The sequence below is a fragment of the Oryctolagus cuniculus genome, unplaced genomic scaffold (assembly GCF_964237555.1).
Source record: "Oryctolagus cuniculus unplaced genomic scaffold, mOryCun1.1 SCAFFOLD_92, whole genome shotgun sequence".
Taxonomy (NCBI): Eukaryota; Metazoa; Chordata; class Mammalia; order Lagomorpha; family Leporidae; genus Oryctolagus; species Oryctolagus cuniculus.
In genome coordinates, this window is record NW_027208381.1 from 173,156 (window position 1) to 199,698 (window position 26,543).

Genomic DNA, 26,543 nt, shown 5'->3' on the forward strand with positions numbered 1-26,543 from the left:
ATGCACCCAAGGCCAAAGACAAGAAGGATCATCTCCCTACATTCCTAAAACTTAAGACCAACCAATCACTGGTTCATTCCACTTTTAGAGTTATTTAGTGGTCAAAGTGACAAGAAAAACAATATTCCAAATTAGTTTGATTATGTTAGCTTCCATGTTCCTTTTACAAAGAGTCTCAAAATGTTCCACCAAAACATGCCTAATGGCAGAATAATCTAACGATGCAATTTGAATGGGCTTATTCATTATTATGGGTGAGAAACTGAACCTGAAATGGCCAAGATGTGTCAAAGAGAACTGGTGTATGGTGAAGTCAGGGCTTGCCCAAGGCAACCTAACCAGACACACCGTTTCACTCTTAATTACCGTTCAACACTATTTGCTCCATATTTTCCATGGCATTCTGTTCAGAAGGTCACTTTGTCAATAACATCATGAGTTTAACATCCTGTGAGTAGATGAATCCTTTCCTTCCTGGAACATGCATAAATGATCTTAAGGCTTCTAAGGCAGCAAGACAGCTGCCACCTGGGCCTCTCCTAACACTGGCTCTATGGGGATCCAGCTATGGTGTAAGAAATCACTCCTACTGCCCATGTTGTGAGGAAGCAGAAGTGAGCCAAGTGGAGACACCACCTGGAGGAAGAAATGGTTACTTTCTGCCAGCTTTCAACAGCCTCATGATGAAGGAACCATCAGCCCAGCCACCACCAGACTATACACACAAGAACTCCAAGTAAGAACCACCCAGCCATCCCCCAAATACTGGGAAATTAATAAGTACCATTTAAACCACAACGTCTGGGATGACTTGTTACACGAGATTAGAAAATTGGAACAAATTTCTTTCTGCACCTAGGACTGCACTGTTTTTCAATATAGAACCATCTAACTAACTGTGTTTAACGCGAGGCTTGGGGCTAATTCTGTGTTTCAATAAAGCTGACAGATGTTTATGAGCACACACTATGTGCTAGGCACTTCTAACACCCTGTTGAACAAAACAAAATGTTCTGCCTTCTCAGAGAGCTTATGTTCCAACAAAGATTAAAACAATTAAAAGTACAAGAGTATTTGCTGAAGTTTGTGGAAAATGACATTTACATATTTACTTTGGTGCAATTTTTTTCACATATTGAAATATATTGCATGCTTCTGGTTTCATTCCTGAGCAATTCACCTTTTCGTTAATCAGTTTTGGACTAGGACTTGAGCTTAAATTGAGTCTTTTTCTTAACATGATTCTCTTGGGAGTTGATGTACGGCTGTTGGTGATGACATTTTGATTCAAACTTATATCTTGACTCTCCTGGTTGTTGCCAATCAGGTCATCACTTGGGGCCACTTGCAGGTGCAATTTATTTTTTAAATCCATGCATGTGAACTTCAGAAAGCTCATGGAAAAGCCCCTCATGAAAAACCCTTGCCAACAGACAACATGGAAGGGTTACTCCGTAACACATGGGCATACCTGTTGTCTGCTAATTCTACTTTCTTGCAGGATATAAATTATGGACCTGAGAAACAATCTTCTGATCCCTTGGCTCAATCTTCCTTTTGCACCTTGCATTCTTGAGATCTATTTCCATATTGCTTTCCAAACACCAATTTATCAGCATTTGCTGAGACATTACTAGTGCAAATGTTGTGTGAAAAGGAGATTAATGATCAGTAATACAAAGTAGATTCTGTCTGATACTGGATAAATCTGAGTGGATCTGGAGGTGTGGTTCAGAGGGTTAAGCTGCATTTGGGACACCAGCTTCCCATATGGGACTTAAGGTTTTGAATCCTGGCTCTTTGGCTTCTGATTCAGCTCCCTGCTAATGCACCTGGGAGGGCAGAAGACAACCCCAGTGCTTGGACTCCTGCCATCCATGTGGGAGATCTGGATTGGGTTCTTGGCTCCTAGCTTTGGCCTGGCCATTGTGGTCATCCAGCGAGTCAATCAGTGGATTAAAAACCTTGCTCTATTATTCATACACACACACAAACACACACACACACACACACACACACACACACACGTAATTCAAGAAACCATTCCCGGGGCCCGCGCTGTTTCAAAACTGGTAAAGCCGCCGCCTGCAGTGCTGGCATCCCCCACGGGTGCTGGTTTGAGTCCAGGCTGTCCCACTTCCAATCAAGCTCTATGCTATGACCTGGAAAAGCAGTATAAGATGGCTAAAATCCTCGGGGCCCTGCATCCACACGGGAGACCAGAAGAAACCCTGGATCCCAGCTTTGGACCGGCACAGCTCTGGCCACTGCAGCCCTTTGGGGAATGAACCAGCGTTCTCAATCTCTCTGCCTCTCTGTAATCCTCCCTTTCAAATGAATAAATCTTTTTTTTTTTTTAATTTTGTGACAGGCAGAGTGGACAGAGAGAGAGAGAGAGACAGAGAGAAAGGTCTTCCTTTGCCGTTGGTTCACCCTCCAATGGCTGCCGCGGCCGGCGCGCTGCGGCCAGCGCATCGCGCTGATCCGATGGCAGGAGCCAGGTACTTATCCTGGTCTCCCATGGGGTGTAGGGCCCAAGTACTTTGGGCCATCCTCCACTGCACTCCATGGCCACAGCAGAGAGCTGGCCTGGAAGAGGGGCAACCAGGACGGAATCCGGCGCCCCGACCGGGACTAGAACCCAGTGTGCCAGCGCCACAAGGCGGAGGATTAGCCTAGTGAGCCGCGGCGCTGGCCAAAATGAAGAAAATTTTAACAACAAGGAAGCCATTCTTCAGGCATGTCCCCCAATATAGCTTCAGTCAATGAGTGACAAAAAGTTACAAACACTTATGCAAACACAGAGGCAGGACACATAAAGCTTCGTAAGCAAAAAATGAAACCAAGTACATTAGAAAGTTTATTGTACTTGTAAGAAAAATGCAGATCAAGTAGAAGTCAATATAAAAGCTTTATATTACATATTTATTATATAGACTTTGACCAATGGGCAGAGATCTCTGTGCCATCTAAAGATGTGACTATTTTTCAAAACCTTTTAGTTTTCACAATTAAATTTCATTTTATCAGAGATAAAAAGAATATGATAATTGGGAAAAGCCATGAAATTAGATTTAACGAAAGTAGATCTGGGCTTAAATAGGAGACAAATTAAAACCTAAATTACATTTAGGCTTGGGTAACAAAATGACAACTCTGTGTGAGAATCTATGCACTGTGAACAAACTAGCAAAGCTTAAAAATTTACATGCGGGCATGTATAAAACTAGTCCAGATCCAATTAAATGGGACATTTGGAGGGCTAAAATATTAACTAAAGTCATACACACTCTATTTAAAACCCATGTGAAACTTAAATCAATAATCCTAGAGCTTTAAAAAGGGAAATTGCGTGCATGAACACTCGGTAGCCTTTGTCAATTCAGTGTCTCATGATAACAGATTCAGGTACTTGTGTATTCAGCCTTAAACACAAATGCTTTTGATTATCCAAGGGCCAAGAGACAGCAGGAACAGAAATGAGCAGAAAACCTCAGGAGAAGGCAGAAGGTCACAGAGAACCCTACTCCTTTCAACTTATCTCACTCTACATTCCTACTTCCCTAGCCATCCCAAACCAGAATGCATCTCTTCACAATCAACAGGTAGATACTTCCATGAACCCGGAAACTGTCTGCAAACCTGCTCCTCACTTGGGCTAGCACTGAGGCACAGCAGATGAACCGCCGCCTGTGAGGCCAGCATCCCATACGGGCACTGGTTCGAGTCCCAGCTGTTCCACTGCTGATCCAGCCTCCAGCTAATGTGCCCAGCAAGGCAGCAGATGTCTCTATAGTCGAGCTCTCCCACCAACACGGAAGACCTCAATGGAATTCCAGGCTCAAGGTTTTTGCTCTGGCGAGCCCTAGCAATGGCAATCATTTAGGGAGCGAACCAGTGGATGGAAGAACCCCAGGCCCCCGTCACTCTGTCACTATCTGTACTGTGCCTTTATGTCTTTTAAATAAATAAAACCAAAAAACCATTTTTCAAAACCCAACCATTAAGTGCAAAAAAGTTTTTTCATCACTTTGCATCCTATCCAAAACACCCCAGAGAAACATATTTTTACTAGTATTAGTCTGCTTTTTGACTATCAGCACTGCCCCCCCCCAGCACACACACCAAACTGTCGCTCCCCCTCTTCGTGGAGGAACGACACAGAACCCTGCCTAGGCTTCATATCCGAGTCACGGCACCATTATGTCGCTCCCCGTCTTCGTGGGGGAGCGGCACACCGCCGGCCGGCTCTCTCGGGGGCTGCACAGGTGTTCCCTCAGATGTTCCCCTTAGATGTTCCTGGTGCATGCCGTCTCTCTCCTCTTTTATAGTCCTCCTCCGCCAATCCCAACTCGGCTGCCCACACGCCAAGTACGCTGCTCTCCTCCAATCAGGAGCAGGATCAGCTCCTGGAGGTCATCACTCAAGTTGGCAAGAGGCAGCTGCGTAGAAGCTGTTTTCTCCTCTCCCAGCGCCATATTGTGGGAGAGCAGATGCATAGAATAAGTCTTAATTCCAGTAACTCAGTCCAGTCCGGGTTGCTCCCCACACCAAACAGACTGCAGAACAGGCCAGAACCTTGCAGAAGCTGCCAAGCGTCAGGTTGTTTCTGACATATTGTCATACAAACACTGAAGTAAAGACTAAACAGAGCAGTGCCTCCTCACACGGGCACCAAATGCAGGGGAAAGGGTGCAGATCCACAGCAGTCACAATACAAACTCACAGCCAGATCAAACTTAGTCAAAGAAAAGAAACTCCCAGAGTTGGACCAACTGCCAGCGAGCACACAGACTGAACACGTGGCAGAAGGCCCAGACCCCAGCAGGAAGGGCCTTTTTAAATCTTAGGTGGGCTAATGGTGGGTGTGGGTGGTAGCAGGTGGAGACGAGCATCTCTATGCAGGTTCTTCAAGTTTGGCCTCCTGGCTTCCAAACCTGGGGAGAATGCAGGCGGTGGGGGGTGGAGGGGAGAACAATAGGATGTGAGATGAAACTGGTCTCTTGAAAGAAGGCATGAGTAACCAGGAGTTTTTTAAAATGGCTGAGACATCTGTCCTTGTTCCATCAATCCTGATTTTGAGTATAGATAAGGAAGCGGGGCGCTGGTTTCTTTCTGGCTACTTCCTGCTGATACGGGGTGTAGACGTGGGGCAGGGTATCTATACGCTGGATCAGATTGATTGGAGAAGGAGAGAGCAAGCAGCCTTGTATTGCTCCTGCGTGACGGCTCGAGATACAGCAGTCACAGCCTCCTGTAAGGGCTTCTGAAACATGTACATGTTGTACATGGTAGGAATAGCAGCTAACGATTACGAGGATAAAAAGACAAATCAGAAACATTGCCCATGGTGGGAACGATGCCAAAATGAGGACAATGGGGGATATAGGAAAGAAAGAGTCCTGTCCAGTTAATGCGAAGACAGGTTTATGCCTGACCACTCCATGTGTAGGGTGTCTAACAAGCAGATTAGAAACACAAGGTGTAAGCCACAGGACACAGTCATTGTTACAGGATCTAAGAAAGGAGGGAGTTTTCCTACTGAGATGCAAATGGAAACTGACAGAAGGGGTTCAGTAATAAGCAGGTGTGTTTTAAGGCATGGCCAAGGAATCTGTGAGGTCCAGACCTGCCTGTCTCTTCACATGTAGCCCCGGATGAGACATAGCAAGGGAGATGGGAACCCCCTTGGGGAAGACACCCCGTTGACTTCCATTACCTTGTTGGCCGGGGAGGAGGGCTGGACTGAATAGGAAGTTAGTATTGAAGAGGTGGCATCTGCCTTGATTGGTGCTGACCCGAGGCTGTCCTCCTGATGGTGGTGGTTACTTTGGGAGCTGGGCAGAGGGAAACGCTTTTTAGCCTGGGGCCAACAGGGTCTGCGGTTCTGACCCAGGAGTCCTTCAACCCCGAGGGCAGTTCCGTTTTCCAGTGGCCTGGCTCTTGTCACAGCCGACAGGGCTCTTCATGACAGCTACTTGCCCAATGCCCTGACCCCTCATTTCCTAAACAGGTGCCATTCAAGGGTGGACTGGCCTGGCTGGGTCTCCTTGATGGCAGATCATGGTGTAAAGTGGCCATTAACTGGCCTGCCACCTAACTTTACATTGCTCTTGCTGCCTCACTCGCTCCTCTTTCTCCTGGTCTCTGTTAAAGTAGAACCCAGAAGCAGCCTTTAGGAATGGCAGCCAAGGGGGCGCTCAATCCCGTCGCTAATCTTTGGTGGCCTGAGCTAGCAATCTACGGTCACAGGCATATTACGACAATATTCTTCCTGTGAGGTAAGATGATGCCAATGAGGAGAGCTATGTTCTTCTATGTAAGATCAAAACCTTGAGACCACCCTATCGAAACTGTCTAATATAAGGTCTGAAGATCAAACTGTACACCCTGATGGGGAGTCCTGCAGAATAGAATCAGTTCCCCATCTTGAAGAGACTAGAGAAATGAGGGAACAAGTCAGATTTCCAGACTGCTTACTGTCAATAACTTAAAATCCCGTGAAAACTTAGCAAACATTTCAGCTGTCAAATAACTTATGAAAACATTTACCGAAAGGTCCAATGCCTTCAACCAATGTTAAGAGTACATATAGTTGGAAATACTTCTCAAATGTCTAACACAAGTGTAACCCAATTGAAACAGAGAGCTGTTAATAAATTTTCCCGTGTGGACATACAATACATGCACACATATGACACAGTACAGGAGAGTGACAGAACAGTTTGTTACTAGCAGAGAGATTTTTGTCTGCCACTAGACAAGGGAGGGGAAAAGATGGAAGGCGACTAGGCATGGAGCATTCTTTGGAACACAGTTGCTCAGGACTCACCCCTGCTCCTCAGTTTTTTTGTTTTTTTTTTTTTGTTTTATTTTGTTTTGTTTTGTTTTGATAGCTCTGCGAAACATATTATTAGAGATGGCTGGAAAAGAGGTTCTGTCTTTGTGCAAGAGAGAATTTAGATGTGAGAGCAGCAGTGTGAGATGCAGCTCCATTACATTAAGTTTCAGGATTTTCGGGTTCATAGGAGGAGGGAAGCAATGGGTAGAGAAGACTATTTTAATTAGGACAGAAAGGGGGGGACCGTAAAGAGAGCAGGGGCTTAGCTTGTGGGACAGAGGGTGGCATGTGGGAGTGTGGGTGGTGGTGCTGAGGTCAGGCTTCATTGCATCTGAGCAGCAGGCAGAGTCCTTTCTTAAGCTCTTGTTGGGGGAGGTGCTGAGCACCACATGGACCCTGAGAAGGTGGGCACACGTGAGAAAGGCTCCTAGTTGAAGTTTACAGTGCATTGTCTTTGGAGCTTGGCATGTCTCAGGTGCAGAGCTTTCCAGAGCCAATACACATTCTGCTAGCCTTTACACTATCTTTCTACATCCAGGGGGAGGGACTGGCAGAGGAGACTGGAGAGGAGAGATCAGAAAGAGAGGAAAGAGCCAGTTTTGGCTGCCAGTGACAGGAGTGGGGAAGAGCCAGACAGGGGGAAGGGTAAGGAGAGGGTCATGGTCCAGAGGCTGCAGCATCCCTGAGAGAACAGTGGAAGGGAAAGTCGAGGGTTCTAGGGGAGATTCCAAGTGTTTCTCTGGTTTTTGGTCTTGGAATTAGAAAAGCTGACCTCAGGGGGGCTTAATGAAGGGGAATCAGGTGGGTTGGCCAGACAGGAATCACCAGATGGACGCTTGGGAGGACCCTGGGGTGGGCAGGGAGGAGGGTCACACTCCCGGGCCAGGATCTCAGAGAGGAGGATATGAGGGAGGGGCGGAGAGCTTACAGAGAGTTTGATCTCCCTCAGGAAGAGCAGGATAAAGAGAATTCCGGGGAGAAGAGGCTGGAAGGGTGCTAACTTTCCTTGTTGCCAGTGGAGAGGGAAAAGGAGGCACCAGAGAAAGAGGGGGAATGGAGTGAGCAAAGGGTTGTGTTCCTGAAAGGCCAGCTTCTCAGGTGTGGGAGAAAGGAGGGGTGGGCAGGCTGACGATTTAAGGGGTGGCTCCAGGCCTTCTTCCTCCATGAGAAATTAGAGTGAGCAACGTTGACCCCAATGGAGGAAAAGGGCTTGGAATAGGAGCTTCTGACCATTTGCCTTTTCTCTGTGTGAAGTTATTAAAATCTTGGAGAATTTTGAGACAAAAAAAAAAAAAAACACACAACACCAAATTCGTGCTGAGGTGGAATAATCGCTTTGGCTTTGTCTCCCCCTTCAGGCCCAGCTTGTGCAAGTCTGCAGAGGCAGGCCAGAGGGGAGCTGAAATTTGGAACCCATGGATTAAGCAAACTACGGTCTGAGGGAAGAGGTTCTTCTAGCAGGGTTTCCCTGGGAAAAAAATCACCTCAACCGAGCACCTAAGTCCTGAGTCCTCTAACAGGAGGCAGCGATAGAAACCAACTAAACACCCAAGCCCTCCGAGGGGGGGATGAACTGGTCACGAGCATCGCCCCAGCATGCCTGAGGAGAGAGTGACCTCTCTTACCCATCTGATGGGCTGAGAAATAGGTCCGATGTGGGCATGCAGCGATGAGATCAGGCAAAGGCTCTGGCTGTGAATTCGCTCCAAATGAGAAGTGCAAGAGGGAGTGAGAAAATGTTCTGGAGAGGCGTCTCTCAGGGCCTTCCAGGTCAGAAGGGAAAAAGGAGATTGTAGGAAAGAGAAGGTTAGGGGTGGGTGGAGACACTAAAAAGGGGAAGGATTTGTCCAGATGAAGGGTGGGGGGGTCACAGCTCTCACCCAGAGAATACGAGATCGGCAGATTGGGACAAGATGCTGGCCCTTCCCTCTATTTCTCACACGGGGCACCAAATATAAGCAAAAGGGTGCAGATCAGAGAAAAGACAGAATACGAACTCACAGCCAGACAAAGCTTATCCAAAGAAAACAAATCCGCAGAGATGGGTGACCAACAGCTAGCACACAAGCACAAGCGCGCGCGCACACACACACACACACACACATAACACACACACACACACACACACAATACACAGCAGAGTGCCCAGACCCCAATAGGCTGGACCTTTTTATATCTTAGGTGCACTAGGGGTGGGGGGGGCAGTAAACAGAGGTAACCTTCTCCATACAAGTTTTTTCAAGTTTTGGCCCCCTGGCTTCCAAACATGGGGAATAATGCAGGGGGTGGGGTGGAGAACACCACATTGAGAGACTCAATTGGTCCCTTGAGAGAAGGTAAGGGTCACAGAAACCTAAAGTGGCTGAGGCGCCTGTCCTTGTTCCATCACTACGTACCTATGTCAAATATACACACACTGAATGTCTTGCTAACAGCAGGTAGAACCGTCTCTGCTGTCAAGCGTTAGTTCTACTGCTGGGCATTAGATGGCTGGGCCCCAGGGTGTTAACTCGACTACTTAATGTATATGCAAATCACACTACTTGTGGGTCTAGGGAGATGATGGTGAGGGAAACTAAGGTAGGAATTCAAGCCAGGTATACCACATATGTGGAAGTGATCCAACCTCACCCAGCATATGGGAGTGGAACCAGATCTTGCAAAATAGGCATTCCAATATTCCAAGATTGGGTGTCAGTGTCCCAAATAATGACAAATGACTGCTCCTTGACACTGCACATCCAGTTGAGTAAGAGTATATCTAATAATTTATGGCATTAATGACCAAGCATTTAACTAACTGCTTTAAAAGTATTATATATACAGGATGTCAGTCAAATCTGTAACACTCCCAAGAAAACATATACAAAAACGCAGGAGTGTGCCCAGTGTCGTCCAAGTAGAGGTACTCAAACTTAAACCTAACTAAAAGATTACATCACATATTAGTTAAGGGTAAAGGTAAGTATTACTATTCCCTGAACACTAAAAGTACTCCTGGTCAGTCCTCTCAGACTGACACTGTCAACATCAACCTTCTGCTGAATCCACTATGTAAATACTAAATACAAGTGTATAAAACAAGTTTTATAAAGTGATCTGGAAAGGTTTTATACAACCCTAGTACTTCATGGCATAAAAATTTCCTCCTGGGGAAAAGTAGCAATTGACTCAATGACCGGATTTGATGTAATTTGATTTTTCCTCCATTCCCTGTATTGTCCAAGTCTTCTATAATGAATGTGCACTTACAAAGAATAAAATTAAAACGAGCTGCACCCTATAACTCAAGGTCCCATCAATCCCGACCTTGCTTTGCATAAATAGAGTAGAGCAGAAATGAGGCACATGAAACTTTTTTTTATAGAACCACAAGGGAGTGGCTGATCTAGATAGTATACTCCAGCACTGTACTGGCCCAGCAGGTGGCCACTACCAATCCTGGGTGACATGCTGGACACACTACACGTGACTAGTCCAAGCTGAAATGGGCTGTAAATGCAAAATATACATTGGATTTTAAACACTTTGGTCCAAAAACACTAAAGAAATCTCTTAACAGTTTTCAGCATATCAATTAAATGTTGAAATGATAGTACTTTGGGTATATTAGGCTAAAAAAACACTGAGGTTGATTTCACATCATTGTCAAATGAGGCTACCAGAAATGAACTCACAGTTTACACTAATTCGTATATTCAAACGAAGCCAGCAGCATGGCCGTCACCTGGGATCTTGTTCAAAGGCAGAGTTTTGGGCCCCAGCCCTGGAGTGCTAAGCAGAATATGCATGTTAACAAGACCCTCAGTTGATCAACATACACACTGAATACTGAGATGCACAGTTAAAGAAAACTTGTATTTTCCCTAAGCGTGACAATCTCACTTTTCTTCAATTTACCCAATCATTAAAATGCTACAAGGCTTTTGTGACAATTCTAGACAACAAGAACCTAAGGTGCATAAAAAATGCAAAAGCGTATTTCACTACCTGTTTTGGTGGTTTCTATTCCACAGAAGATAACAAATTGAAAAATAACAATCCAGTTCTACTATGAACGCTTGTTTTTAAAAATGCAAATTTGCGCAAAAACAACTGATGCATCATGGACTTTCAAACCAACCTATTAATGCACCAAGAACATATCATAGTGTCTGTGCAAAACTGCCAGTGTCAATAGAAAAAAAGACTGAAAATCAATTAAAATACCATAGAGTGTCTATGGAGCCACAAGATGTTAGGAAAATCTAAAGGTGTCCACTTAATAATTTCACCAAAATAAGGAACTTAAAGAATACTAAAAAAATACAAGAAACATTTCAATTTAAAATGTAGGACGAATAGAAAAAAACAGCGTATGACAAAAGTAGTGTAAACTTAGTGCACAAGAATACTGTGCTGATACAAACAATGAACTCATTTAGAGGAAGACACTGTTCTGGTCTCCAAAGTCCTTTCCTGTATGCCACTGCACCTGTTGATTCTACAGAGATGCATTACTCAAAACTAAAGCAAGCAGTTGCTCACGTCCCCATGCTTCTGACTGATTATAATTTAATAAAATTCTGACTGATTATAATTTAATAAAAGGAAATGCGCCCACAGGAAACTGAAAAAGAATTGATTCTCTCTGCTCCACACTCCCACTTAGTTATCCGCCACCCAAGAAAATTTATACAGAGAATCCATACTTATTCACAAGACTATACCAAAAACATCGTTTTGTGTGATTCACCTGCAAAAATGTGAATTTCTGAAGAGCTACTAGTGGAAGTGGGGTACTTAGGCCCTCAAAGATTTGATGAATAAACGATAACGAGCCTGTGAGTTCACACAATGAAAGGAAAGCTTTATCTGATTAAATTCAGTGTAGGAAGTGCTGGTTTCCTTTTTTTAAATGAAATAAAAAATACAGCTAGTTTGAAGAATAGCTTGACGGTAAATCAGATTTTTTTAAATTTTTCAAATGCTGTTTGTATATCCTCTGTGTTTCTCCCCCATTTTTCACTGTCAAGAAGTAAGGTATAGACAAAGGGATCTGTAAGTTACATATAGGCCTTAATACTAAAGGTATACAAATACTAACACACTTTGAAAAAATAACCTCATTTCCAAGAAAATACAGAACAGATCCAACATGGCTGAATAGGGTATAGCAACAATAATATGTTGCACGTTGCGGCCATCTGGGGAGTGAACCAGGGAAAGGAAGACCTTTCTCTCTGTCTCTCCCTCTCACTGTCTGTAACTCTACCTCTCAAATAAGTAAAATCTTGAAAGAAAATTCATGTGGAATCACAAAAGGCCACAAACAGTTGGAGTGATCTGGAACAAGAAAACCCAACCTGGATGAATCATAATGCTCGATTTCAAAGTATTCTACAAAGTTACAGTAATTAACACAGCTTAGTAATGGCATAAAATCCAACACGTAGCTCAATGGGACAGACGAGAGAGCCCAGAATTTAATCTGCATACAGATAGCCAGCTGACTTCTGACAAAAGTGCTCAGACCACACAGTGGCGTTAAGGATAATATTTTCAAAATGGCGCTGGCAAAACTGAATGCATATACGTAGAAGAACCAAAGTAGATCCATATCTCTCTTCACATACAAAAATCAACTGAAGATACATCAAGGACCCAATTTAAGACCTGACATTATGGACATTATGAGGCTGCTAGAAGAAAACGTGGGGAAACACTCAAAGACGATGGTGTGGGAACAACTTCTTGGATGGGAACCCCCGAAGCACAGGCAGCAAAAGCAAAACTAAGGAAACAGGACTATATCAAACTCAGAAACAAAGCACATGACAATTAGAGTGGAGAGACGTACAGCAGAACGGAAAAAATAGTTGCAGGGGATTAATATCCCAAATACACATGCAACTTAAAAAAGTCAACAACAACAAAATCAATCCAGTTCGGAAATGGAAAAGGACTTCAAGAGACAATTCTCAGAAAGAAGAAATACAAATACAAATGGCAAACAACCATATGAAAAAATGCTCAACATCTCCAGGCTTCAGGGAAACTCACATCAAAACCACAATGAGGTATCTCCTTACCCCTATTAGAATGGCTGAAATCCAAACAACAGAGGAACAAGTGCTGGCATGGATGTGGGGAAAGGGGAACACTTAGACGCTGCTGGGAGGAATCTCAGGGAATCGAACAGAAAGAAATGTTTGTGTGTATCAGTACTGATGCGAATACAGTTTGTAAAACTTTGTTTTATGCCTTTGTGAAACCGATGGTTAAAAATGTTATCCTACCACAGTTTCAATGATCTACAGCTACTTAAAGATTTACCACAGAGGGATGAAACGCTCATTTCTCCGTTCAATTACTGTTTACACTCGGTGTCTATAGTCTCACTAAACTGGTATAATTTTGTTTTTTACTCGCTAAACTTATCTAGTGAAGTATTAAGCCTTTTTACTGTAATGTAATTTGAAAATTGGCTCAAAATCTAAACCAAAGACAGAAAGAAAAAGAAGAAGGAAACACAGTGGAAAGGAGAAAGGGGGAGGGAGGAAGGCAATATCATGGTGTTCTTACAGCTGTGCCTACAAAACACACTGAGTCTGCTAAACACTAATTAAAAGAAAAAAAGTAAAGACATACAAAGAAAACCGACGCACATCCATTTGTTCCCCACATCACCGCTTACCCATTTGCCAAACAAACTGCAAAAACGCAGTACAGAACTAAGAAAATAAGGTACATTCAATAAGTAAGAATTATTGAAATGTATTAACTATAAACAGGATATGGTAAAAAAAAAAGCTACATCACGAAGCTCCACAGAGTACCAAAGTATTTACATAAAATGTGTGTACACATGAAAAAGGTAAAGAGTATATGCAGAGAAATAAATATATGAAGGAAATGAAATTAAAACACATTGTAAGTTCTTAATTTCCTTTTTTAAACTGTTGCTAAACTGTCATGGTTTTTCGAATTCAGAGGGACAAGGATTTGAAATCTTGGTTACCAAGCCAATTAAGGTCACCTGCATCCCAACCCTGAAGAACCCGGGTTCAGTATCCACCTCCGGCTCCTGACTCTAGCTTCCTGTTAAGGTGGATGGGGAAGGCAATTGTGATGGCTCAAGAAATCGGGGAGCTGTTTCTGGCTCCTGCGTCTACCTTCCTGTAATGTGGACCTGGAGGGCAGTGGATAGGACTCAGGCATTTGGGTACCCGTCACCCTTGCTGGGAACACGGAATGAGTTCTCCAGTCCTCAACTCAGCCAGGCTCAGGCCCAGTAGTTGTGGGAATTGGGAAGTCAACCAGCAGATGAGAATCCTCTTTATGGCTGTTTCTTGCCGTGTGTGTGTGTGTGTGCGCGCGTGTGTGCGTGTGTGCATGTACATGCATGGGTATGAATATCTGCCTCTGAAATAAATCTTAAGAATACATAGAAACCACCCACTTTGGAAGAATTTTAACTTTAGTTGGTTAAGAGGCAAAGAGATGGAGCTCTCCCATTTACTCCCCCACTCCTTAAATGCCTGCAGCAGCTAGGACTGGGTCAGGCTAAAGTTAAGAGCCAGGAACTCAGTCTCCCATGGGGCTGACAAGTACCCAGACACTTGCCATCACCTGCTATCTCCCCAGGACACACCTCAGCAGGAAAGCTGGAATTGGAAACGATCCAGAGTTCCAATCCAGACGCTGGAACACAGGCCACAGACACCCCAAGCAGAAACTGAACTCCCACATCAAACGTGCGCCCCCAAGCATCTGACAAATGACGCCCACAGGCTGTGAGCCTAAAGCCAGGGCAAGGGGCACTCTCCAAGCTAGAGAAAACCCCCTCGCAACTGCCTGCCTAGCTTCCTTCCCCTTCATTTAGTAGATTACGACTGCTGTGACGTGTCCGGACCCAACCTGTTAATCCGTACTGCCCACCTGATGCCCACGCCACGGCCAACTCAAGCCGCCACCGCGCCCTCTCTCTCTTCTGCTGCCCAACGCAGAGCCACAGCCGCCTGCTTCACTGCCGCCCCAGCGTCACTGAGGCCCCGCCGCCTTCGCCGCGGCTGCCCATCACGTCAGCACCGCCGCCCCTACCTGCTGCTTCCTTCCCGGCCGCCCGACGCTGCTGACCCCGGACTCTGCACCAGAGCCGCCCCGCGGTATCTTTCCGCTCCGCCCCGCCTGCCACCGACCTGCGCCATCCAGAGCACCACGTCCCACGGGACGCCCACACGACAGCAGCCGCTTCCTGGCTTCCTGGTTCACTGCCGCTGCAGCCGTTGCCAGCGAACACTGAGGCTTCCGGCCTAGGAAGTCCCAGGCTTCAGTTAGGCCGAGGCACAGCCGCACTTCCCCGCCCAGGACGTCCGACCCGGAGCCGCCACCGCCGCCTCTATCCCCGCCACGCCTCACCGCCGCCTCTATCCCCGCCACCCCTCACCGCCGCTGCCGCCGCCTCCTTCGCCGCACTTCCCAGGGCTACACTCACACCGTCCCCACCTACCTCTGCTTCCTCGCAGACCTCCGACTTCTCAGACCGCCGCCGCCACTTCCTTCCTCACCGCTGCCGCTGATGAACTTAGCTGCCACGCCCACGACGTCGAACGCGACCCCGACGCTACGCACGCTGGCGCCGACGCTGACGCCGACGCTACGCACGCTGACGCCGACGCCGACGCTGACGCCGACGCTGTACAGGACGCTTTGACGCTGACGCTCACTGACACTGCATCTGTGACAGCGTCTGCGTTGTAACGTCGTGTATGGCGTCGGTGTCGGCGTCGGCGCCAGCGTGCGTAGCGTCGGGGTCGCGTTCGACGTCGTGGGCGTGGCAGCTAAGTTCATCGGCGGCAGCGGTGAGGAAGGAAGTGGCGGCGGCGGTCTGAGATGTCGGAGGTCTGCGAGGAAGCAGAGGTAGGTGGGGACAGTGTGAGTGTAGCCCTGGGAAGTGCGGCGAAGGAGGCGGCGGTGCGGGGTGGCAGGGATAGAGGCGGCAGTCTTTCCGCGCCGCCGCCGCCGCCCGCCACCGACCTGCGCCATCCAGAGTACCATGTCCCACGGGACGCCCACACGACAGCCACTGCTTCCTGGCCTCCTGGTTCACCGCTTCCAGCGAACACTGAGGCTTCCGGCCTAGGAAGTTCCAGGCTTCAGTGAGGCCGAGGCACAGCCGCACTTCCCAACCCAAGATGCCCCGCACGGAGCAGCCACTGCCGCCTCTATCCCTGCCACCCCGCACCGCCGCCTCCTTCGCCGCACTTCCCAGGGCTACACTCACACCGTCCCCACCTACCTCTGCTTCCTCGCAGACCTCCGACTTCTCAGACCGCCGCCGCCACTTCCTTCCTCACCGCTGCCGCCGATGAACTTAGCTGCCACGCCCACGACGTCGAACGCGACCCCGACGCTACGCACGCTGGCGCCGACGCCGACACCGACGCCATACACGACGTTACAACGCAGACGCTGTCACAGATGCAGTGTCAGTGAGCGTCAGCGTCAAAGCGTCCTGTACGGCGTCGGCGTCAGCGTCGGCGTCGGCGTCAGCGTGCGTAGCGTCGGCGTCAGCGTCGGCGCCAGCGTGCGTAGCGTCGGGGTCGCGTTCGACGTCGTGGGCGTGGCAGCTAAGTTCATCGGCGGCAGCGGTGAGGAAGGAAGTGGCGGCGGCGGTCTGAGAAGTCGGAGGTCTGCGAGGAAGCAGAGGTAGGTGGGGACGGTGTGAGTGTAGCCCTGGGAAGTGCGGCGAAGGAGGCGGCGGCAGCGGCGGTGAGGGGTGGCGGGGATAGAGGCGGCGGTGAGGCGTGGCGGGGATAGAGGCGGCGGTGGCGGCTCCGGGTCGGACGTCCTGGGCGGGGAAGTGCGGCTGTGCCTCGGCCTAACTGAAGCCTGGGACTTCCTAGGCCGGAAGCCTCAGTGTTCGCTGGCAACGGCTGCAGCGGCAGTGAACCAGGAAGCCAGGAAGCGGCTGCTGTCGTGTGGGCGTCCCGTGGGACGTGGTGCTCTGGATGGCGCAGGTCGGTGGCGGGCGGGGCGGAGCGGAAAGATACCGCGGGGCGGCTCTGGTGCAGAGTCCGGGGTCAGCAGCGTCGGGCGGCCGGGAAGGAAGCAGCAGGTAGGGGCGGCGGTGCTGACGTGATGGGCAGCCGCGGCGAAGGCGGCGGGGCCTCAGTGACGCTGGGGCGGCAGTGAAGCAGGCGGCTGTGGCTCTGCGTTGGGCAGCAGAAGAGAGAGAGGGCGCGGTGGCGGCTTGAGTTGGCCGTGGCATGGGCATCAGGTGGGCAGTACGGATTAACAGGTTGGGTCCGGACACGTCACAGCAGTCGTAATCTACTAAATGAAGGGGAAGGAAGCTAGGCAGGCAGTTGCGAGGGGGTTTTCTCTAGCTTGGAGAGTGCCCCTTGCCCTGGCTTTAGGCTCACAGCCTGTGGGCGTCATTTGTCAGATGCTTGGGGGCGCACGTTTGATGTGGGAGTTCAGTTTCTGCTTGGGGTGTCTGTGGCCTGTGTTCCAGCGTCTGGATTGGAACTCTGGATCGTTTCCAATTCCAGCTTTCCTGCTGAGGTGTGTCCTGGGGAGATAGCAGGTGATGGCAAGTGTCTGGGTACTTGTCAGCCCCATGGGAGACTGAGTTCCTGGCTCTTAACTTTAGCCTGACCCAGTCCTAGCTGCTGCAGGCATTTAAGGAGTGGGGGAGTAAATGGGAGAGCTCCATCTCTTTGCCTCTTAACCAACTAAAGTTAAAATTCTTCCAAAGTGGGTGGTTTCTATGTATTCTTAAGATTTATTTCAGAGGCAGATATTCATACCCATGCATGTACATGCACACACGCACACACGCGCGCACACACACACACACACGGCAAGAAACAGCCATAAAGAGGATTCTCATCTGCTGGTTGACTTCCCAATTCCCACAACTACTGGGCCTGAGCCTGGCTGAGTTGAGGACTGGAGAACTCATTCCGTGTTCCCAGCAAGGGTGACGGGTACCCAAATGCCTGAGTCCTATCCACTGCCCTCCAGGTCCACATTACAGGAAGGTAGACGCAGGAGCCAGAAACAGCTCCCCGATTTCTTGAGCCATCACAATTGCCTTCCCCATCCACCTTAACAGGAAGCTAGAGTCAGGAGCTGGAGGTGGATACTGAACCCGGGTTCTTCAGGGTTGGGATGCAGGTGACCTTAATTGGCTTGGTAACCAAGATTTCAAATCCTTGTCCCTCTGAATTCGAAAAACCATGACAGTTTAGCAACAGTTTAAAAAAGGAAATTAAGAACTTACAATGTGTTTTAATTTCATTTCCTTCATATATTTATTTCTCTGCATATACTCTTTACCTTTTTCATGTGTACACACATTTTATGTAAATACTTTGGTACTCTGTGGAGCTTCGTGATGTAGCTTTTTTTTTACCATATCCTGTTTATAGTTAATACATTTCAATAATTCTTACTTATTGAATGTACCTTATTTTCTTAGTTCTGTACTGCGTTTTTGCAGTTTGTTTGGCAAATGGGTAAGCGGTGATGTGGGGAACAAATGGATGTGCGTCGGTTTTCTTTGTATGTCTTTACTTTTTTTCTTTTAATTAGTGTTTAGCAGACTCAGTGTGTTTTGTAGACACAGCTGTAAGAACACCATGATATTGCCTTCCTCCCTCCCCCTTTCTCCTTTCCACTGTGTTTCCTTCTTCTTTTTCTTTCTGTCTTTGGTTTAGATTTTGAGCCAATTTTCAAATTACATTACAGTAAAAAGGCTTAATACTTCACTAGATAAGTTTAGCGAGTAAAAAACAAAATTATACCAGTTTAGTGAGACTATAGACACCGAGTGTAAACAGTAATTGAACGGAGAAATGAGCGTTTCATCCCTCTGTGGTAAATCTTTAAGTAGCTGTAGATCATTGAAACTGTGGTAGGATAACATTTTTAACCATCGGTTTCACAAAGGCATAAAACAAAGTTTTACAAACTGTATTCGCATCAGTACTGATACACACAAACATTTCTTTCTGTTCGATTCCCTGAGATTCCTCCCAGCAGCGTCTAAGTGTTCCCCTTTCCCCACATCCATGCCAGCACTTGTTCCTCTGTTGTTTGGATTTCAGCCATTCTAATAGGGGTAAGGAGATACCTCATTGTGGTTTTGATGTGAGTTTCCCTGAAGCCTGGAGATGTTGAGCATTTTTTCATATGGTTGTTTGCCATTTGTATTTGTATTTCTTCTTTCTGAGAATTGTCTCTTGAAGTCCTTTTCCATTTCCGAACTGGATTGATTTTGTTGTTGTTGACTTTTTTAAGTTGCATGTGTATTTGGGATATTAATCCCCTGCAACTATTTTTTCCGTTCTGCTGTACGTCTCTCCACTCTAATTGTCATGTGCTTTGTTTCTGAGTTTGATATAGTCCTGTTTCCTTAGTTTTGCTTTTGCTGCCTGTGCTTCGGGGGTTCCCATCCAAGAAGTTGTTCCCACACCATCGTCTTTGAGTGTTTCCCCACGTTTTCTTCTAGCAGCCTCATAATGTCCATAATGTCAGGTCTTAAATTGGGTCCTTGATGTATCTTCAGTTGATTTTTGTATGTGAAGAGAGATATGGATCTACTTTGGTTCTTCTACGTATATGCATTCAGTTTTGCCAGCGCCATTTTGAAAATATTATCCTTAACGCCACTGTGTGGTCTGAGCACTTTTGTCAGAAGTCAGCTGGCTATCTGTATGCAGATTAAATTCTGGGCTCTCTCGTCTGTCCCATTGAGCTACGTGTTGGATTTTATGCCATTACTAAGCTGTGTTAATTACTGTAACTTTGTAGAATACTTTGAAATCGAGCATTATGATTCATCCAGGTTGGGTTTTCTTGTTCCAGATCACTCCAACTGTTTGTGGCCTTTTGTGATTCCACATGAATTTTCTTTCAAGATTTTACTTATTTGAGAGGTAGAGTTACAGACAGTGAGAGGGAGAGACAGCGAGAAAGGTCTTCCTTTCCCTGGTTCACTCCCCAGATGGCCGCAACGTGCAACATATTATTGTTGCTATACCCTATTCAGCCATGTTGGATCTGTTCTGTATTTTCTTGGAAATGAGGTTATTTTTTCAAAGTGTGTTAGTATTTGTATACCTTTAGTATTAAGGCCTATATGTAACTTACAGATCCCTTTGTCTATACCTTACTTCTTGACAGTGAAAAATGGGGGAGAAACACAGAGGATATACAAACAGCATTTGAAAAATTTAAAAAAATCTGATTTACCGTCAAGCTATTCTTCAAACTAGCTGTATTTTTTATTTCATTTAAAAAAAGGAAACCAGCACTTCCTACACTGAATTTAATCAGATAAAGCTTTCCTTTCAATGTGTGAACTCACAGGCTCGTTATCGTTTATTCATCAAATCTTTGAGGGCCTAAGTACCCCACTTCCACTAGTAGCTCTTCAGAAATTCACATTTTTGCAGGTGAATCACACAAAACGATGTTTTTGGTATAGTCTTGTGAATAAGTATGGATTCTCTGTATAAATTTTCTTGGGTGGCGGATAACTAAGTGGGAGTGTGGAGCAGAGAGAATCAATTCTTTTTCAGTTTCCTGTGGGCGCATTTCCTTTTATTAAATTATAATCAGTCAGAATTTTATTAAATTATAATCAGTCAGAAGCATGGGGACGTGAGCAACTGCTTGCTTTAGTTTTGAGTAATGCATCTCTGTAGAATCAAAAGGTGCAGTGGCATACAGGAAAGGACTTTGGAGACCAGAACAGTGTCTTCCTCTAAATGAGTTCATTGTTTGTATCAGCACAGTATTCTTGTGCACTAAGTTTACACTACTTTTGTCATACGCTGTTTTTTTCTATTCGTCCTACATTTTAAATTGAAATGTTTCTTGTATTTTTTTAGTATTCTTTAAGTTCCTTATTTTGGTGAAATTATTAAGTGGACACCTTTAGATTTTCCTAACATCTTGTGGCTCCATAGACACTCTATGGTATTTTAATTGATTTTCAGTCTTTTTTTCTATTGACACTGGCAGTTTTGCACAGACACTATGATATGTTCTTGGTGCATTAATAGGTTGGTTTGAAAGTCCATGATGCATCAGTTGTTTTTGCGCAAATTTGCATTTTTAAAAACAAGCGTTCATAGTAGAACTGGATTGTTATTTTTCAATTTGTTATCTTCTGTGGAATAGAAACCACCAAAACAGGTAGTGAAATACGCTTTTGCATTTTTTATGCACCTTAGGTTCTTGTTGTCTAGAATTGTCACAAAAGCCTTGTAGCATTTTAATGATTGGGTAAATTGAAGAAAAGTGAGATTGTCACGCTTAGGGAAAATACAAGTTTTCTTTAACTGTGCATCTCAGTATTCAGTGTGTATGTTGATCAACTGAGGGTCTTGTTAACATGCATATTCTGCTTAGCACTCCAGGGCTGGGGCCCAAAACTCTGCCTTTGAACAAGATCCCAGGTGACGGCCATGCTGCTGGCTTCGTTTGAATATACGAATTAGTGTAAACTGTGAGTTCATTTCTGGTAGCCTCATTTGACAATGATGTGAAATCAACCTCAGTGTTTTTTTAGCCTAATATACCCAAAGTACTATCATTTCAACATTTAATTGATATGCTGAAAACTGTTAAGAGATTTCTTTAGTGTTTTTGGACCAAAGTGTTTAAAATCCAATGTATATTTTGCATTTACAGCCCATTTCAGCTTGGACTAGTCACGTGTAGTGTGTCCAGCATGTCACCCAGGATTGGTAGTGGCCACCTGCTGGGCCAGTACAGTGCTGGAGTATACTATCTAGATCAGCCACTCCCTTGTGGTTCTATAAAAAAAAGTTTCATGTGCCTCATTTCTGCTCTACTCTATTTATGCAAAGCAAGGTCGGGATTGATGGGACCTTGAGTTATAGGGTGCAGCTCGTTTTAATTTTATTCTTTGTAAGTGCACATTCATTATAGAAGACTTGGACAATACAGGGAATGGAGGAAAAATCAAATTACATCAAATCCGGTCATTGAGTCAATTGCTACTTTTCCCCAGGAGGAAATTTTTATGCCATGAAGTACTAGGGTTGTATAAAACCTTTCCAGATCACTTTATAAAACTTGTTTTATACACTTGTATTTAGTATTTACATAGTGGATTCAGCAGAAGGTTGATGTTGACAGTGTCAGTCTGAGAGGACTGACCAGGAGTACTTTTAGTGTTCAGGGAATAGTAATACTTACCTTTACCCTTAACTAATATGTGATGTAATCTTTTAGTTAGGTTTAAGTTTGAGTACCTCTACTTGGACGACACTGGGCACACTCCTGCGTTTTTGTATATGTTTTCTTGGGAGTGTTACAGATTTGACTGACATCCTGTATATATAATACTTTTAAAGCAGTTAGTTAAATGCTTGGTCATTAATGCCATAAATTATTAGATATACTCTTACTCAACTGGATGTGCAGTGTCAAGGAGCAGTCATTTGTCATTATTTGGGACACTGACACCCAATCTTGGAATATTGGAATGCCTATTTTGCAAGATCTGGTTCCACTCCCATATGCTGGGTGAGGTTGGATCACTTCCACATATGTGGTATACCTGGCTTGAATTCCTACCTTAGTTTCCCTCACCATCATCTCCCTAGACCCACAAGTAGTGTGATTTGCATATACATTAAGTAGTCGAGTTAACACCCTGGGGCCCAGCCATCTAATGCCCAGCAGTAGAACTAACGCTTGACAGCAGAGACGGTTCTACCTGCTGTTAGCAAGACATTCAGTGTGTGTATATTTGACATAGGTACGTAGTGATGGAACAAGGACAGGCGCCTCAGCCACTTTAGGTTTCTGTGACCCTTACCTTCTCTCAAGGGACCAATTGAGTCTCTCAATGTGGTGTTCTCCACCCCACCCCCTGCATTATTCCCCATGTTTGGAAGCCAGGGGGCCAAAACTTGAAAAAACTTGTATGGAGAAGGTTACCTCTGTTTACTGCCCCCCCCACCCCTAGTGCACCTAAGATATAAAAAGGTCCAGCCTATTGGGGTCTGGGCACTCTGCTGTGTATTGTGTGTGTGTGTGTGTGTGTTATGTGTGTGTGTGTGTGTGTGTGTGCGCGCGCTTGTGCTTGTGTGCTAGCTGTTGGTCACCCATCTCTGCGGATTTGTTTTCTTTGGATAAGCTTTGTCTGGCTGTGAGTTCGTATTCTGTCTTTTCTCTGATCTGCACCCTTTTGCTTATATTTGGTGCCCCGTGTGAGAAATAGAGGGAAGGGCCAGCATCTTGTCCCAATCTGCTGATCTCGTATTCTCTGGGTGAGAGCTGTGACCCCCCCACCCTTCATCTGGACAAATCCTTCCCCTTTTTAGTGTCTCCACCCACCCCTAACCTTCTCTTTCCTACAATCTCCTTTTTCCCTTCTGACCTGGAAGGCCCTGAGAGACGCCTCTCCAGAACATTTTCTCACTCCCTCTTGCACTTCTCATTTGGAGCGAATTCACAGCCAGAGCCTTTGCCTGATCTCATCGCTGCATGCCCACATCGGACCTATTTCTCAGCCCATCAGATGGGTAAGAGAGGTCACTCTCTCCTCAGGCATGCTGGGGCGATGCTCGTGACCAGTTCATCCCCCCCTCGGAGGGCTTGGGTGTTTAGTTGGTTTCTATCGCTGCCTCCTGTTAGAGGACTCAGGACTTAGGTGCTCGGTTGAGGTGATTTTTTTCCCAGGGAAACCCTGCTAGAAGAACCTCTTCCCTCAGACCGTAGTTTGCTTAATCCATGGGTTCCAAATTTCAGCTCCCCTCTGGCCTGCCTCTGCAGACTTGCACAAGCTGGGCCTGAAGGGGGAGACAAAGCCAAAGCGATTATTCCACCTCAGCACGAATTTGGTGTTGTGGTTTTTTTTTTTTTTTTTTTGTCTCAAAATTCTCCAAGATTTTAATAACTTCACACAGAGAAAAGGCAAATGGTCAGAAGCTCCTATTCCAAGCCCTTTTCCTCCATTGGGGTCAACGTTGCTCACTCTAATTTCTCATGGAGGAAGAAGGCCTGGAGCCACCCCTTAAATCGTCAGCCTGCCCACCCCTCCTTTCTCCCACACCTGAGAAGCTGGCCTTTCAGGAACACAACCCTTTGCTCACTCCATTCCCCCTCTTTCTCTGGTGCCTCCTTTTCCCTCTCCACTGGCAACAAGGAAAGTTAGCACCCTTCCAGCCTCTTCTCCCCAGAATTCTCTTTATCCTGCTCTTCCTGAGGGAGATCAAACTCTCTGTAAGCTCTCCGTCCCTCCCTCATATCCTCCTCTCTGAGATCCTGGCCCGGGAGTGTGACCCTCCTCCCTGCCCACCCCAGGGTCCTCCCAAGCGTCCATCTGGTGATTCCTGTCTGGCCAACCCACCTGATTCCCCTTCATTAAGCCCCCCTGAGGTCAGCTTTTCTAATTCCAAGACCAAAAACCAGAGAAACACTTGGAATCTCCCCTAGAACCCTCGACTTTCCCTTCCACTGTTCTCTCAGGGATGCTGCAGCCTCTGGACCATGACCCTCTCCTTACCCTTCCCCCTGTCTGGCTCTTCCCCACTCCTGTCACTGGCAGCCAAAACTGGCTCTTTCCTCTCTTTCTGATCTCTCCTCTCCAGTCTCCTCTGCCAGTCCCTCCCCCTGGATGTAGAAAGATAGTGTAAAGGCTAGCAGAATGTGTATTGGCTCTGGAAAGCTCTGCACCTGAGACATGCCAAGCTCCAAAGACAATGCACTGTAAACTTCAACTAGGAGCCTTTCTCACGTGTGCCCACCTTCTCAGGGTCCATGTGGTGCTCAGCACCTCCCCCAACAAGAGCTTAAGAAAGGACTCTGCCTGCTGCTCAGATGCAATGCAGCCTGACTTCAGCACCACCACCCACACTCCCACATGCCACCCTCTGTCCCACAAGCTAAGCCCCTGCTCTCTTTACGGTCCCCCCCCTTTCTGTCCTAATTAAAATAGTCTTCTCTACCCATTGCTTCCCTCCTCCTATGAACCCGAAAATCCTGAAACTTAATGTAATGGAGCTGCATCTCACACTGCTGCTCTCACATCTAAATTCTCTCTTGCACAAAGACAGAACCTCTTTTCCAGCCATCTCTAATAATATGTTTCGCAGAGCTATCAAAACAAAACAAAACAAAACAAAACAAAAAACAAAAAAACTGAGGAGCAGGGGTGAGTCCTGAGCAACTGTGTTCCAAAGAATGCTCCATGCCTAGTCGCCTTCCATCTTTTCCCCTCCCTTGTCTAGTGGCAGACAAAAATCTCTCTGCTAGTAACAAACTGTTCTGTCACTCTCCTGTACTGTGTCATATGTGTGCATGTATTGTATGTCCACACGGGAAAATTTATTAACAGCTCTCTGTTTCAATTGGGTTACACTTGTGTTAGACATTTGAGAAGTATTTCCAACTATATGTACTCTTAACATTGGTTGAAGGCATTGGACCTTTCGGTAAATGTTTTCATAAGTTATTTGACAGCTGAAATGTTTGCTAAGTTTTCACGGGATTTTAAGTTATTGACAGTAAGCAGTCTGGAAATCTGACTTGTTCCCTCATTTCTCTAGTCTCTTCAAGATGGGGAACTGATTCTATTCTGCAGGACTCCCCATCAGGGTGTACAGTTTGATCTTCAGACCTTATATTAGACAGTTTCGATAGGGTGGTCTCAAGGTTTTGATCTTACATAGAAGAACATAGCTCTCCTCATTGGCATCATCTTACCTCACAGGAAGAATATTGTCGTAATATGCCTGTGACCGTAGATTGCTAGCTCAGGCCACCAAAGATTAGCGACGGGATTGAGCGCCCCCTTGGCTGCCATTCCTAAAGGCTGCTTCTGGGTTCTACTTTAACAGAGACCAGGAGAAAGAGGAGCGAGTGAGGCAGCAAGAGCAATGTAAAGTTAGGTGGCAGGCCAGTTAATGGCCACTTTACACCATGATCTGCCATCAAGGAGACCCAGCCAGGCCAGTCCACCCTTGAATGGCACCTGTTTAGGAAATGAGGGGTCAGGGCATTGGGCAAGTAGCTGTCATGAAGAGCCCTGTCGGCTGTGACAAGAGCCAGGCCACTGGAAAACGGAACTGCCCTCGGGGTTGAAGGACTCCTGGGTCAGAACCGCAGACCCTGTTGGCCCCAGGCTAAAAAGCGTTTCCCTCTGCCCAGCTCCCAAAGTAACCACCACCATCAGGAGGACAGCCTCGGGTCAGCACCAATCAAGGCAGATGCCACCTCTTCAATACTAACTTCCTATTCAGTCCAGCCCTCCTCCCCGGCCAACAAGGTAATGGAAGTCAACGGGGTGTCTTCCCCAAGGGGGTTCCCATCTCCCTTGCTATGTCTCATCCGGGGCTACATGTGAAGAGACAGGCAGGTCTGGACCTCACAGATTCCTTGGCCATGCCTTAAAACACACCTGCTTATTACTGAACCCCTTCTGTCAGTTTCCATTTGCATCTCAGTAGGAAAACTCCCTCCTTTCTTAGATCCTGTAACAATGACTGTGTCCTGTGGCTTACACCTTGTGTTTCTAATCTGCTTGTTAGACACCCTACACATGGAGTGGTCAGGCATAAACCTGTCTTCGCATTAACTGGACAGGACTCTTTCTTTCCTATATCCCCCATTGTCCTCATTTTGGCATCGTTCCCACCATGGGCAATGTTTCTGATTTGTCTTTTTATCCTCG

The 26,543-nt window shown here is 46.3% G+C and overlaps 1 protein-coding gene across 20 annotated transcripts in view; it reads left to right on the plus strand.

Annotated features, from left to right (window-relative positions):
- Positions 1-16,126: 16,126 nt before the first annotated feature.
- Positions 16,127-26,543, plus strand: part of LOC127485578 (uncharacterized) — a 90,707-nt gene continuing 80,290 nt past the window's right edge. For 14 of the 20 annotated variants that reach the window (XR_011386135.1, XR_011386134.1, XR_011386133.1 and 11 more), the window contains exons 1-2: positions 16,176-16,531; positions 16,729-16,842. Coding sequence is in view for 10 of the 20 variants with exons in the window: in XM_070067846.1 (XP_069923947.1) it covers positions 16,191-16,531; positions 16,729-16,842 (455 nt within the window). In the remaining 10 variants the exon portion in view is untranslated. Of the gene's footprint in view, positions 16,532-16,728; positions 16,843-26,543 lie in introns of all 20 variants that reach the window. The other 6 variants (XM_070067855.1, XR_011386137.1, XR_011386136.1 and 3 more) reach the window with 6 other exon arrangements.